Here is a 15,539-nt window from a genome sequence, read left to right on the forward strand (position 1 = left end):
CAATGCATAGAAAACCAAACACCACACAAAAGTACAGCAAGTCTTCAACTGTGTTGTACTACTGTGTACTATCACACAGCACAGTAAACACACAGCAGCACAACTGTGACAATATCTGGCAGGCACATGAGCAACAGATATGTGAGCTACCTTTGTGATTTGTTCTAGTTGGTAAGGACTTACTGTATAGCATATTCATGGGTCTCAGAGATTAGAAGGATGACATCTTCCTACCACAGAAACTTTGTATTCTTTGTGGCACAGGTTAAGAGATGTAACAAATTTTCTATTATTGCTATTTTTATTTAAAAATACAACGTGACTAAGGTCAAGGAGACAGGGATCTGGGGCCCTTATTTATATACCCAGCTTTCACAACAAGAGTTCCAGAAGATACCCTGACTTCAGCCCTGCCCCTCACAGACACAGGCCTGTGGCTGCCACATAATGAGTACGCGCAGTGACTTCTCAGGTTTAGTGTAGGAGGCTTCTTCTTGTGTTCTTACCCGCTCTGTTCTGCTGCACAGGCATCCATTATTTTGGTGGTCTTGTGAAAAATAAATTTTAAAACCCCCAGAAAATATTATTGTGTGGAAAAACAGGGTTCACAGTCTTTGTAGGAATACAATCAGGTTGAGTCTGTTCCATATGGTTACTTTCTTGTTGTTTGTCTCTGCCCAATACTTTAACTTCCTAGGGAAAGAGTCTAAATAACCCAAGTCAAATCTTCGTTTTCCTCATTGTCCCTGTGAACTGCCAAGAGAAAGTGGTAAATGGCCAGCCTACCCTGGGTTATGAGCTAGCCCCTTGATCTCCATATGAATCTGAGAGAATTACTTTTCCTAAGAACCTGGAGCATCATTATCAGGAGACATGAGAGGAATAATGAGCAACCAGTAACAATAGATATTCACACATGAGTAGCAAAACATTTTTGTAAAATGATCCATGGAAAAAGAAAGTCAGTTGATTCATTTCTTCTCAGTCACACTAAGAGCTTTTGTCCTTTTGACAATCATTTCTCAAAAAGTAAAAGTTATGTTCCTGGTGGCATTGTCTATCAGAGACAGTCAAGAACTTGCCCTAAAATCCAGTATTAGATCATGTAGCAAAACAGTTTTGCATCCATTTCATCATGATTTTGTGTCTGTTACATGAAAGGGTAAAAATATTTTCTGAGCATTCTTCCCACAGCTGCCTTCACCTCCTTGTTTTTCAGGCTGTAAATGAGGGGATTCAGCATGGGAGTGATCATACTGTACTGCAAAGAGAAGATCATTTCCATTGTGGAACCTGAACCTGGTAAGAGATAGCTGATGAAACCCGAGACATAGAACAACATCACCGTAGTGAGGTGGGAGGAGCAGGTGGAGAAGGCCTTGCTTCTGCCCATGGTGGAGCTGATTCTCATGATGGCAGAGACAATACGAGCATAAGAAGAAACAATCATAACAAGGGTTGCAAAAAAATGAAAGACAGAAGAACAGAACAGGACTGTAAAGTTGGTAGAGGTATCAGAGCAAGACAGAGGAAAGAGAGAAGACAACTCACAACTGAAGTGAGGAATAGTTTTGCCCTCACAAAAATCTAAATTCACAGCCAGGAGGATATTGGTCAGAGCGTCAGCAAAGGCCAGGCCCCAAGAGACCCATACCAGCCCAACACAGAGCTGTTTATTCATCAGCTGGCTGTAGAGCAGAGGAAAGCTGATGGCTACATAGCGGTCATAGGCCATCACAGCCAGCAGACAGGCCTCTGTGCCACCAGTGGCAAATACAAAGAAGGCCTGAGCAAGACAGCTCTCTACAAAAATGGTTTTGCTTTCAGAAAGTAGATTCTCCAGCATCTTGGGTGCTGTAATAGATGAGTGGCACAGGTCAAGGAAGGACAGGTGTTTTAAGAAGAAGTACATGGGTGTGTGCAGGTGAGAATCAGTTGTAATCACCAGAAGCATTAATGAGTTCCCAATCAGAGTAAGGAAGTAAATCAGAAGGAAAAACACAAAAAGTATGGCTTCAGTGTAGGGGTCGGTAGACAGTCCAAAAAGAATAAACTCACTGATAGCTGTATAGTTTTTCATTGTCATGTAATGTTCTCTCTGCAATAAAAGAAACAGGACCTTTAGCAGTCTAGTAGACACCCAAACATGTAGATCTTAGTATCTATAAAAACTTTCTCATAACTGCCTCAAAGTCCATGTTCAGATATTTAAAAGCTAGCCTCTGGCTGTGATTTTACCATTGCTATTATAAAACCCCTCATTATTATTTTTGTCATATTCTTAAAGGTAGAGTACATTCATGGTGCTGAGAGGGATTCCTCTGAGCAAAGTTTCTAATGAGAGAGAAAATTTTCAGGAAACTACTTGAGAAATTGAAAGCAGAGTAAACCTATATCAAAATTACCTAAGAGTAAGAGTACTATTCTACAAAGAGGAGAAAGTCAAGAGTGTTAGACTAGGTACAAGAAGTGAAGACAGTTCCTTGCCTCCAGTTTTCTGTGAGTTTAAATGAGATCATTGGCTGTGCATGTATGTGCAAAGAAGGTGCTTACATGGTCACAAGAAATTATAAAGGAACCCATATCAATAAAATAAATGTATGATCATGGGAATAAGAATCCAGGTGAAGTGTAAGGAACCATTAGAGAATAGGAAAACAATGTGGCATCAAGGAATTAAAGTGCAGAAACAAGTGGTAGATTTTTCTTATTTTAAATTTTCCTACTTTATTTACTGGCATCATATCATATTTTAATTTTATAATATATGCAGATATTAATAATGAATTTTAAAAGTGGTGGCCTACATCATAATCCCCAGGAATATTTAGAGTGTGCTTGTGTGGGCAATTCTATACATACAATAGATCACAAGAGACTAATCAATATAGGAAGATAATGCTTTAGATAAAAACATCGTGTGCCCTTCCAAAAGCCCACACATCCAATCGTATATGCATTTACCACTTTTGTGGTAAACCATACCAGGTATTGAGGCTCCACACGGATACATGAACTCTCTTTTTGTACTTTGTAATTTATACATATTTTTCTACACTGGCTGGGTACTCTAAGAGTTCATGGGAGTCTCAGGATAATTGTTCACTACCCTTTCTGTTCTAGTTCAAAACTAGTTGTTCTAATGCATCTATGAAGTTAGAGTTCTACTGTTCTGTAGAAAGAATAAGACTCCAGTGCTAATGAGGAACAAAACACAATTACCTGAATTCTCAATTGGTAGAACACTGTGTTTCCGCACTACTTTCAGATTCCAAGAGTAATAAAACTTCTTAGTTTATACAGTCAACAATGAAAATAATACTAAGGAAAAGTAGAAAATCATGTTGAAAATTGACATTATAGGATTTGACACTAGCAATATAAATGACAAACTGTAAACACTTGAATATGTATTTCATTATTTAGGGAACCAGGACAGAGGAGACAATTCTTCCTCTTTAACTCCTTAGACTTAGGGATTCCTAAGCAAAATAGTGTAGAAGAGAACCCAGGCAAAGATTCACAGTACCCATGAATGAAGCTTATGCTACTCAATCTGAGAGCCAATACATTCTCAAAACATCCCTTTCATTTGCCTAACTGCAAATATAGCCTTACTGACTACAAAAATTTTGTGACCCAGAGAGAATTCCAATTTTAGATCAAAGGAAACAATGCATTGAAATGATCAGTATAATAAAAATCAATGCTAGTTACTTGATTTCACAAGTTTCTTCCTCATGGTTATTTAGAAATTCTCAAGAAAAGATCTTAAAAATAAGATGAAAACTTTCATTTTGACTGTGGCTAGCACCTGTAATATCACCACTACTTATTTATGCAATCAATACTTCAGATTCTAAAATAATAAGCTTCAGAAAGATATATGGAAAGTTTGTTTTCAAATATTGACACCATAGTGTAGGGAAAATTATCAGGTTCTTTTCCAAAAGCTCCTTGAGAACTGCTCCACTGTTTGTTCATTTTGGAATCAAACAAAAGGCACCACGCACAATGAACTAGTCCATAGGTATTGCTCTCACAATGTGATAGTGGAAAACATACATGAATGGATTGTGGGGGGGGAGTGAGGCAGAGGAATGCTGTAATATCAGGGGGAGAGGGAAGGAGAAAGGGAGATAAAAAGAGAGGATGGGAGGGAGAGAGAGAGAGAACATGTTTTGAAAGACAAATCAGGCTTCTAAACAGCCATTGATAGCTCGATGTCTTTAAATATGTAAGCACTTCTTGGCATAAGAGAAAAAGTATTAAAGTGAGAGGCACTAAAGATAAGCTCTAATTTTGCTCAATGGACTATGTCCTCTCAGACACCCCATATCCGCTGAGATACGTTAAAAGAGGTTGTTTTCTTTGGAGATAAACACTATTACATAAATTAGAATGCAGCAAAATCTTCTTTAGATTTATGTACAAATCAGTAATCCCTATGGTGCAATCAATAGAAAAAGATTTGAACAATACTTCATAGAAGTGAAGACTAGCTGTCTATACCACATGGTAACTGAGATCCTCTTTACGAGATTCCCGATTCCAGTGTGTTACAAGAGTACCAAATAATTAGGCTTCTGCATCACGTCCAGAGCACTGTAATTTGCCCTAGGATTGTGGGATGCATAGTGAGGCCTGTAATATAGTGTGAAAAGAATCGTGCCCATGCCCCGAGTTCTTTAGAACTGAAACATCATCTTTAGGAAAAAGAATTACTACCTGTTTCAAAGGACTTAAAATCTCATCCATTTAAAAGTAGACTCACTTAAAAACAACTGGACCAGTTGCTTTAATGTTCAGGTGTGATGAATGTTCAGCCAGTGGTGTATGAGGCTGTGTCCTGGGATATTTCATTTGCAGTTTTAATGTCTTATTTTCATAGGAAACATAGTCCAACAGAGACAATAAAAGTCAAGCACAGAAATGGAAAATACATCTCAAATTACTGAACTGTACATCAATTGATGATTTTAAAATGGCAAGTGCTTTAATTTAATATTTAAATATGGCTTTATAGAATAAGATGTTGAAGTAGACACTTACTAGACAAATGACTGTGCAGTTGTGCTACATACAGATCAAAGGATAATTTTACAGTGCTATGATTTGTGAGTGTGTGCATGTGCATGTGTGCATGTGTGTGTAAAGTATTCTATTGATTTTCTTTTGTTTTCTGTTATTTTTTTGTCTTTAAAAATAATGGCATGTATTCACCAACAATGTACATTTATTTATACTAGTAATGACTCCAACTGCCATGAAGGATTTAGATGTTTATGAAGTCAGATATACTATATGTTGCATAGCCTTTACTTCTAAGCTTTCTAAATGAATATGAAATCAGCAGCAAGATTTCCATTTATGAAAACAAGGCCTGATAAATATACTTCTTGTTGCACAGAATGCATTTCTTAAAGATTTTGCATAACAGATATACAATACTGACAACTCATAAAATTAAATTAAAACAAATTCAAAGCTTCTCTAATACAAATTTATGGGATTTTTTTAATTGCCAAAAAAAAAAAAAGAAAACAAATCTTGAGAGTTCAGGGTGTATGGGAGATTTTTACTCCATGAAGGTTGAAGATCTGTACTTTATGTCCTTACCTGCTCAAATGGTAATCTCAGCTTCCCCAAACTTTTCAGAACCTGTTGAAATTCAGGCTGTATGCCAAAGGGCAAAGAGAACCAACAGAGGTATAGCAGAGCTTCTTGGAGACACATATATGTGGCCCTGTCCCAGATCTGTTTTTCTCCAGCTATGTAAGTTTTGAAAAATGATTTCTTCTTTTAATTTTAAATTTTCCATCTTCATTGTGGGAATAATAGGGCCCACTTTGTAATGTTGTAAGAATTTAATTGGATAATTTACATGAAATAAAAGCCTCACAAATTCATTTTTCAAAATTTTTTTTAGATTATGAATACCCCAAAAGAAGAGGAAGAAAGAGACATCTGAGAAGCTTATTAGAATGTCTTACAGAGCCAAGATAAACTGCATGCTGGGGAGGAGGTGGCATTGCTGGAGATCTCCAGGACACAAAGGGATTAGAGATGAGAGAATTTAAAATAAAATGTGTTTCAAAATTATGACGAGCTGGGCATGGTCACACACACCTATAATCCCAGAACTCAGAAGGCTGAGGTAGGAAGACCACTTTGAGTTTGAGGCCAGCCAGGACCTGTCTCAAAAAAAAAAAATTATGATGAAGGGAAGAGTGGAGAAAATAGCCCAAGCCAGTCAAAAGAAACAAGAGAATTAAGGAAGGTCACATGGTACCTTTGGCTGGTATTACAGAGCTCAGCATCCAGCTGTGAACACAGCTCAAAGAATTACCAACTAGTGAAGTTGTACTGCAACAGCTCAGCTCTGAGGAATATACACTCTTTAATCTAGAAAGGTGGCTGAGAACAAATAAGTATGTTTACCCAGCCTCCAAAAGACATTGTAGACAAATCTTCAAAACCTTTTTCTTGTGAAGCATTCATTGTTCTTTGTGATTTCTTTCATCTTTCTCAAAATTGAACACATAATCACTTGGTCACTTAAATTCCTCAAAGACTAATAGTATGCTGCTAGTGTTATCTGAAGAAAGGATCCTCCAGTGAATCTGATCAGAGGAAAATAGCTAGGTGTACAGAGCCAGTAGGTTGGTGGACTCAGTCAAGCAATCTAAGAAGCATCTGACTCTATGCCAGGCAGTCCCAGGAATCAAGTAAGAAGCTTGAATTTGGGATCACTAACTAAACAGTATTTTTTCCTAGAGCAACAGGATACTTTATTATGTATCACCTTTGGAAATTTTACCTTGAAGCAATCACCTTGAACTATTGAAAGAGAAATTATATTCTGCTAATGAGAGTTCCACTGGAATATAGTGAGAAAACAATTTGGTCCCAAGGTATGAAGCCAAGATTTTCCCCAAATACAAAGGAGATGAATCCTCTAGGGTTTACTATGAAAGTTGAATAATGTTTATCTTCTGCTCATCCTTCCAAGTGTGTACAATATGTTTACAAAAAACATGGTTTTAATTAGTATTTCATTATATAAGACATTATAAAACTGTCTCTCACTACATCAGTAGACATCACACCTTACCCAAATATAATGACTCAACAAGCATGTTCAGAGACACCTTCTATGTGTGTGTAAAATACACATGGTGCTCCACTTTGTTTAGTCATTTAACTGGACACTTGGAGAGTTTTTCATGACTACGTGCAACATTTAGCTTATTTGGTTTTATGGCTACATAAATTATAAGATGGACTTACTATATTATTTAACTATTGTCCTATTTATGATTATTCAATCTTAAAATTTTTACTATTCTGAGAAATTTTGCATTTATATCCTGCGTAAGTACACTAGGTATTTTTAGTGTAGAGCCTTACATTGCATTTATTAAGAGAAAAGATATCTGATTTTTTAAAAATTTTATTTAAAGAAAGACTAAACAAAACAGAAAATAGGTAGAAATAATACATATATTCAGAGAAAAAATAAACAGTAAGAAATCACTAGTTGATGTTTACATATTGTCGTTTTACAAATAGTTGTTCAAGATACAAAAATGGAACATGCAAAGTGGGAATTCAAACAGTGAGACTGCAAATAGTTCTGTTCAACTGTTCAACAAAAACTTAGTAACATGTTTGTCAATCCTATACACTTAAACATACATGCAGTTATCCATATCTTCAATTATGTTGAGACTGAATAAACCTAAGCAGGCTAATATCACTCTGAACAAAGAATAATACTATTGCTGGGTTTCTTGACACTCTAGGATTAGCACTGGGTATTTTAGTGTCTCTTTTTCTTCAAAATATCTGTTCATTTCATCATGTGTCATAAGTTCAGTTCTCGTAAGCTGTTTATAGGTTTTACGCAAGTATGAGTATTAACATGTATTTCTATCCTTTCTATATTAAAAGAAGGAACAGAACAAAGCAGAACAGAACAAAACATATTCCTATAGACACATAAAACTATAAAGACATATAAGACTGCTGTACAAGGAGTCTTCTACCATGGTTACTGAGTTGTCTCTTGTTATTATCAATAGAATTGGCTATAACATCAGATAAAGTATAATTGAATATGTCAGTACATACGGTATTAATAAAAACACAACTTTGTATATAGTATAGAACTTCAAAAACTGGCAGTTATCAAACCAGAATGTGTATCATAGAGTCTTGTCATCTTCAGTGTAGTTGCCTATACTCTCAGACTTGATACTATCAATCATATCAGTTTTGAATAAAATCTTCTCTGCCTCATTTCTGTTATGCTTTTTTGCCATTAGTTGTCTGCTTATCTTATTCATTCTGTTTTCTGCTCCGTTCATTGAGGCCTCACTGCCACTGTTCCTGGAATCCTAGTACTTTTCTCTCTCTCTAGAATGCCCTGCTGTATTCTCCGTAGAGTTGGATTGGTAATTGTGAATTTCCCAAGTTCCTCTTTGTCTTGGAAGCATCTTGTTTCTCCATTAATTTCTAGAGACAGTTTAGCAGGGTATATCAATCTGGGATGGAGGTTATTTTCTTTCAGGATTTGGAATATTTTGCTTCAGGCTCTTCTTGACTTGATGGTTTATGTTGAGAAGTCTGTCATTATTCTGGTGGCCCTTCCTTTATAGGTTATCTGTTTCTTGTCTCTAGAAGCTTTTAATATTCTGTTCTTATATTGAATTTCTGGGATCTTGATTATTATATGCCTGGGTGTGGCTCTGTTTTGGTTGTAGGTGGCTGGAGTTCTGTATGCCTCATATATCAGAATATCATTTCCTTTTCCTATATTTGGGAAGTTTTCCTTAATTATTTCTGTGAATAACCTTTATATCTCCTTTGTTTGTACCCTTGCTTCTTCATTCACATTCTTTATTCTCAAGTTATAGATCCTGTTGTCGTCTTCTAGCCTTTGTATTGTTACTGCTTGTTTCCTTGTTATTTTTTTTTAAAGTTTTCCCTTTCATAATCCCACATTGTAAAATTGTCCTCCAGTTTGGATAATCTATCATTAGTTTATTTCAAGCTGATTGCCATCTTTCCATAGATTTTTTTTAATTTCCTGTTAATATCTTTGAATCTGCTTCATGTATTCCATATTTTTTATATTCTTCATCAAATGGTTCTTTTTCCATCTGTGTCTGCTTGAGGGGTGCTTAGTATTTCTTTTATTAATCTTCTTATATCTTGCTTTACTTGGCTAAATATTTCACTTTTGAACTAGTCTATGAGGTCCTGAATATATCTCTTTATGACCACTGGTGCTGTGTCTGATATTGCATGTTTGCTGTTCTCATTCTCTTTTGTATTTACCTGTCCTGAATCAATAGTCTCAGGGTTGGGACCTGGAGACTTTTTGTTGTTGCTTCCTCTTCCCATCTTTTTTGCTTCTTCCAGGGGGCCCCAGTTTCTTTCTTTGTTGGTTACAATTCTTCTGAAGTGTGCTGGCTAGATGACCCTTCTCACTGCAAAGTGCTAGTGAGTTGCAGACAGCATATACTGGCCCTTACCCTCTGGATCAGTCAACATGCTGTGTCCTACACTCTATTACTATGCACCGCCTCCCTTCCAGGTCTGTCAAGCTGCTGTGGCCTGCATTGTGTCACTTTGCGCCACCTCCCCTCCAGGTCAGTCAAACTTCTGAGGCTTCACTGGGTTAGTGTGGTTAGTATGCGCCACCACTGTAGGGACTTGATTTCAGATAACCTATTGGGTCTCAGCCAGGTCAGTGACCCAGGCCTAGCTCGCTCCACCAATCCCATTCAACAAGGAAACAACTGACTGAAGTCACAGCTGCCCCTTGTATTTGCCAGTCCTGCCTGGTCTCAGAATGTCTTCCACTGGAATCCCCCTTTCTGTGGAATGGCTTCACTCCCGTCACTTACCACAGGTCGATGTAGACACCCTGCCAACTCAGCTCTCCATTTGGCTCACCAACCCCTGAACTCAATGTAACTGTGCTTCCAGTGAGTCGAAGTGGTGGAACCTCAGACAGCTTGGCAAGGCACAGCGAGACCTCAGCAAGTTGTGGTGGGACCTTGGATGGTCAGCAAGTCACCCACTGTGTCAGGAACACTGAACCTTTAGCTGTTCCAATAACAGCACCAGGACTGTGTGTTTGATTGGTTCTTCTCACCTTAATTTCTTTTTGGGATGAGAGAATTCATCTCCCTCTGTTTGGGGCTTCCCACTCTGCATTATGTTGAATTCTAAGTTGACTATCTCAGGGAGCCTCTGTAGCCAGTTGTTATCTATCTGCCATCTTTGCTCCTCCCATCAGATATCTGATTTGGTAATTCATGAATTTTACCTCTAAGTTATGTCAACTTTCTGTCGATTTCATTCATCTCATTGTCAAGTATATAGATCAATTCCACAAGACTCCTAGTCAATGTTAATTTCATGTAGCATAAAAATATAAAGAAAGTTGTAAAACAAATAAGCTCAGAACTTGCATGTAAGTCATTAAGCCTCTCCAAGGAGATTATCTCATCTCTGGTCATATTATTTTATATTTTAAATAAAATAAAGCCAACCAAAATAAAATAAAAATAGAATCAATCAAAACAAGCCTGTGTAAGTGACACAGGACTTCAAAACAATAGGAAATTAACAGTCATTACCATAATCTCTTGTTGTCTTCAAAATAACTGCAGATACCTTCAGACATAGTAAAAATCAAACAGAACAGAGCAGAATAGAATCAATAAAAACAAAACAATGAATACAATAAAAGACTTCAAACAGGATAATAGTAAATCCAAAATGGCTACCATAATATACCTTGTTATCTTTTTGAAATAACTACCCACGCCATTGGATATAATAAAATCAAACAAAGCAAAACAGAATACAATGCAACCCAATAAAACAATGAAAATGATGCAGGACCTCAAAACCAGATGATAAGGAATTAACAATGGCTCCACCTTCAGAAAGAGATCCAGATAGATGCCACTTTGCATATGTTATCCTCTGAGTAAATGATCAAACTACCGGCTTTAAACCTACAAAGTCAGTGAAACACTAAACACTTCAAGCATTAAGTTGTATTTTACCTCAATAGCTATCATCACAGCCTGTATTTCCCTGGATCAGCTGGTCAATTACAGTGGTAGGGGTGGGGATGAGGTTTGCCTTTTCATGTTTCCCAGCCCACATGCCAGAAAGAGCTGGCCTCTGGTTCTCCCCCTCAACAGCCCATGCATGGAATCCATTTGCAAGGAAGGCCTGTTTCTTGGTGACTTCTTGTTCTCTCCCCCCACAGCCTGTGAATGGTGCTGACTCATGGGAAAAGGCTGGCACCTGGCTGACTCCTCAGTGGCCTGTGCATGACACTGATTTGCAGGAATCTCTGGTCACATTGTGCTTCTCTGGGAGAGAAGAAAACTGTACTTCTAAAAATGTAGCAGAAATATGCACTCCAAAGACAGTATATTTTAACCAGTGTATCAACAGGAAAAAAAATGAGTCAGAATAAAAATGTTTGTATTCTTGTCATAGTCATTAATCCTCACCACTAGTGTTGACAAAGGACTTTCCTACTTTTGCCTTTGACCTGTCAAGAAACAAAGTATGCTGTGATCTGGCCAGTTAGATGTTTTTCCCTTGAACACAAATTGGGGCTGTGAGCACCTCAAAGCAATGATAGTGTTCTGAGTTTTTGCCTGCATTACTGAGGGACCAAACATTTTGTTAAACATGTAAAAACTAGCTCCACCTCTACACCAAATTACTTGAACTCTAAAATGAACTCTACAAAGTTTACCAGTGTATCACTTTTTATGGACTACCAAAGCAGAACATCCCTTTTTTTGATCTGCCATTAGAATGCTGAAGCATTCTGAACATTCCTGCTAATAAATGCTTCACACTTATTACTCTGGCTTTTAGTGCTTTTTTCATTGGGATCGTAGTTGCCTCTATCTCAGGAAAATTTGATCAACTCTCTTGCAGGAACTCTCTTGATACGTCTTTGAGGATAACTTCAGACATGGATTTGGCTGGCTAGAACACATAACTTTTTTCTCCGTATCTTTGTAATCAAAATACTCCTTCAATTTGAAGGATATTTTTGCTGGAAACAAAACTATTTGTGACATTCTTAATCTTTCAGCTTTTTGAATATATAATTCTATTGCCTCAGGGCTACCTTTGGATGAGAAATTGACTGTCAATATTATTAAAGTTGACTTGGTGTTTTCAAGATTTTCTGTTTTTGCTTCTCATAATTTGATTTCACTATGTTTAGATTTTGGTCAATTTGACTTTACTTATTTAGAATTGCTAAGATCCTTAGTTGTGACAATAAATATTGTTCTTTAGATTTTGTAAATTTTTGTCCATCATCTCTTCAATAGTTTTATCTTTTTTTATCTCACCTCTTTTTTCTTTCCATGGTTTCTATGAGATTATGCTCAATGCTACAGGGTCCCTTAGGCCCTGGTAATATTTCTTTATTCTTTTTGTTTATTTTTCCTATGTTTCATATTGACCTTAAGTAGTTTATCTTTGTGATTTATTATTCTATTTATAGTCCACACAAATTTGCTGCTGAGCCACTCTACTGAATTTTTTATTTTAGCTAGTGTACTTTTCACCATTTGAATCTTTTTTATAATTTCTATTATGTTGATATTACCTAATGAATTTTTATACATTCTCTTAGCTATTTAATTCATTTCTTTAAATATGTTTTAAAATAATTTATTTGAAGTCTTTTTAAAAATTTCATATTACTTCATAAATTGACTTCTTTTATTCTTAGGCATAAATTACACTTTATTGCTTCTTTTCAAGTCTTATCATTTTTTCCTTGGAAATCAAACATTATTTAAATATGACTGGGGGCTGGGGATTTAGCTCAGCGGCATAAGTGCCTGCCTTGCAAGCAGGCAGTTGTGAGTTTGATCCTTGGTACCAGGAAAAAGACAAAAGAAAATATGACAAAACTGGAAGTATGATGCTTCTTTTCTCCATGTATTTGTTGTTGCTACTCTTTTTACTTGTTTTGTGACTTTATCGAACTAATTTATTGAGATTTATTGAGATATTACTAGTAAGTGTTAATTGTACTTAAGATGTTTGTATAATATTTTGATATATATATATGATTGTGGGAAAAATACTGTGATAAAGTTCATTATTATATCATATCATCCAGTTATCATTTTTGTGTATGTGAGGATAATGATTTAGATTTCCTGTCTTCATAACACTAATAGCATAATTAACTTTAGTCAATCAATGCACTATAGATTATTGAAGTGGATTCATGAACAATATGGGAATCCAAGCAGCCAAATTAATAAATTTGGAATTTAATTAGCTGAACTCAGCAACCACTCCCATGGACCCCTATTTTAGAGTCTCACTGAATGGCCCTGAACTGGAACCTTACAAAGCTTTTAAAACAGAGAGCCACAAAAAGACATCTTGTTGGAAACTAGTTAGCCAGAATCTTACATTAATTTTTGGTTGACACCTGTATTCTGCTTCTTTGTTGAGCAGGTTAATTTTTTATTATGGGTGCAGCTCATTATGCTTTTCTCATGGGATTTATACCCTGAGTAATTTTCCATTTTCCTGGGTCAAATACAGGGCACTAGTTAAATGCAGAGCTAAGATGGCATCAGTTATGCCAAGCTACAACAATTATATCTCAAAATTTATTTATCTAATAAGTTAAAGTTTGTGCCCTATGACCAATATCATCATGTTTTTTTTTTTTTTTTTGGTTTTGCTTTTGTTTTTGTTTGTTTGGTTTTTGAGACAGTGTCTTACTATGTAGATCAGGCTGGCCTTAAAGTTGCTTATGTAGCCCAGGCTAGCTTAAAACTCAAAGCAAGGCCATCATGCTTCTTTTTCACACGTCAACCTCAAGTAACTACCATTCTGCTCTCCGTTACTATGAGTTTGACCTTTTAAAAAGTTACATTTATGAATGAAATCATAAACACTTGTCTTTCTTTGGCCATCTTAATTTACACAGAATAGTGTCCTCAAAACCCATCAATTGCCTGGGTTTCGTTCTTTTTAAAGATGAATAATAGTTCCATGCTTATATATATTACATTTTGTTCATCTATTCATTAATTATAAATCATTTGCTTCTATATCTGCAGTACTGCAAATATTGCTACAGTGAACGTGGCAGTGCAAGTATCTCCCCATAGAAGTGAGATGCTTGGATCACATGATATTGTTTATTTGTTTTACTTTTTATCATTTAATTTTGGACAAAACACTATAATGTTTTATATAATGACTATACCAACTTATATTCCCACTCATAGTGTCAAGAATCTATACATCCTCATCAATAAGCATTATATTTTGACTTTTTGATTATAACCATCCTAAAAGATATGAAGTGACATCTTATTGTGATTTTGATTTGTACATTTTTATGATTAGTAATGCTGAGAGATTTTTCATAAATCTGTTAAAATGTGTATGTTTTATTTTGAGAAATATATAGGCCTTTTCCCCATTTTCTAATAACAATATATGTTCTATTAATACTGAGTTCCCCATATATAAGATATTAATCCTTTATCACATACACAACTTGCAGATAAGTTCTTCCATTCCATAAGTCATTGTTTCACCCTGTTTATTATTACTTTGCTGTGCCAAAAGTTTTTAGCTTAAAGTATTCACTTATGTTTATTTTTACTCCTGCTACCAATGTTTCTCCTGTCATTAAAAAATCCAATTAATTGTACAAATTTCAAAGAGTATTTCCTCTATATTTTTCTCTATTATTTTTATACTTTCAGACCTTTACTTAATTTTGAGTTCATTTTTTGATATGGTTTTATTTTTAAGACAGTTTTCTCAGTACCATTTATTTCAAAGACTATCCTTTCTCCACTGTGCATTGCCTGAACCCACATCAAAAATTATTTAACATATGTGTTGGTTTATTTCTGGATTCTCTAATCTTTTCTTAGTTTTTACCTTTAGTGGAAATATAATAGTACATATATTTGTGGTACACAATATGGTAGCTTGATACTTGTGTGCAAAGTGTAATGACCAATATAGGATGATTAATATTCCTTTCTTATTAAATATCATTTGTCTGTGTTGGGAGTTTCAAACTTCTCTATTCTACTTCTTTAAAAAATATATTGTCTCCCTGCCCTGCTCCCCATGGTGAGTCAGGCATCAGCACTGCCCCCTCACCCTGATCCCAGCCATGACAGAAGTGAGATGTTCCTGAAAGAGTGGAAGGTAAGAGGCAGCACTAGGACTGGAAGGGGATGATTGCACAGAAGACTAGAAGCCATTGTTGGGTTCTGTTATGATTTGTGTCTGGATGTCTTCTTAAAGCCTGATGTGATCATAAAGGGTAGGATTTTTGTCAGTGGCTGAACCTAGAATTTGTGATTAATTCATGGTCCAGTGCTGGAGTTAAGGGTGTAAGTGCCACACCCATCCTTGCATGGGTAGCCTGCATACAATATAAGGGACAGAAAAATGCTTGTTCTCTCTTTATTTCCTTG

The 15,539-nt window shown here is 36.0% G+C and overlaps 1 protein-coding gene across 1 annotated transcript; it reads right to left on the minus strand.

The window, feature by feature from the left end:
• Positions 1-1,150: 1,150 nt before the first annotated feature.
• On the minus strand, positions 1,151-2,086 carry LOC100721454 (olfactory receptor 8S1-like). The gene has a single exon (XM_013159112.2). It carries the CDS (start codon positions 2,084-2,086, stop codon positions 1,151-1,153), a length of 936 nt encoding a protein of 311 aa, XP_013014566.2.
• Positions 2,087-15,539: the final 13,453 nt, after the last annotated feature.

Source organism: Cavia porcellus, unplaced genomic scaffold, assembly GCF_034190915.1.
Source record: "Cavia porcellus strain 051 isolate PalLab524CR breed Dunkin Hartley unplaced genomic scaffold, mCavPor4.1 scaffold_8, whole genome shotgun sequence".
NCBI classification, from domain to species: domain Eukaryota; kingdom Metazoa; phylum Chordata; class Mammalia; order Rodentia; family Caviidae; genus Cavia; species Cavia porcellus.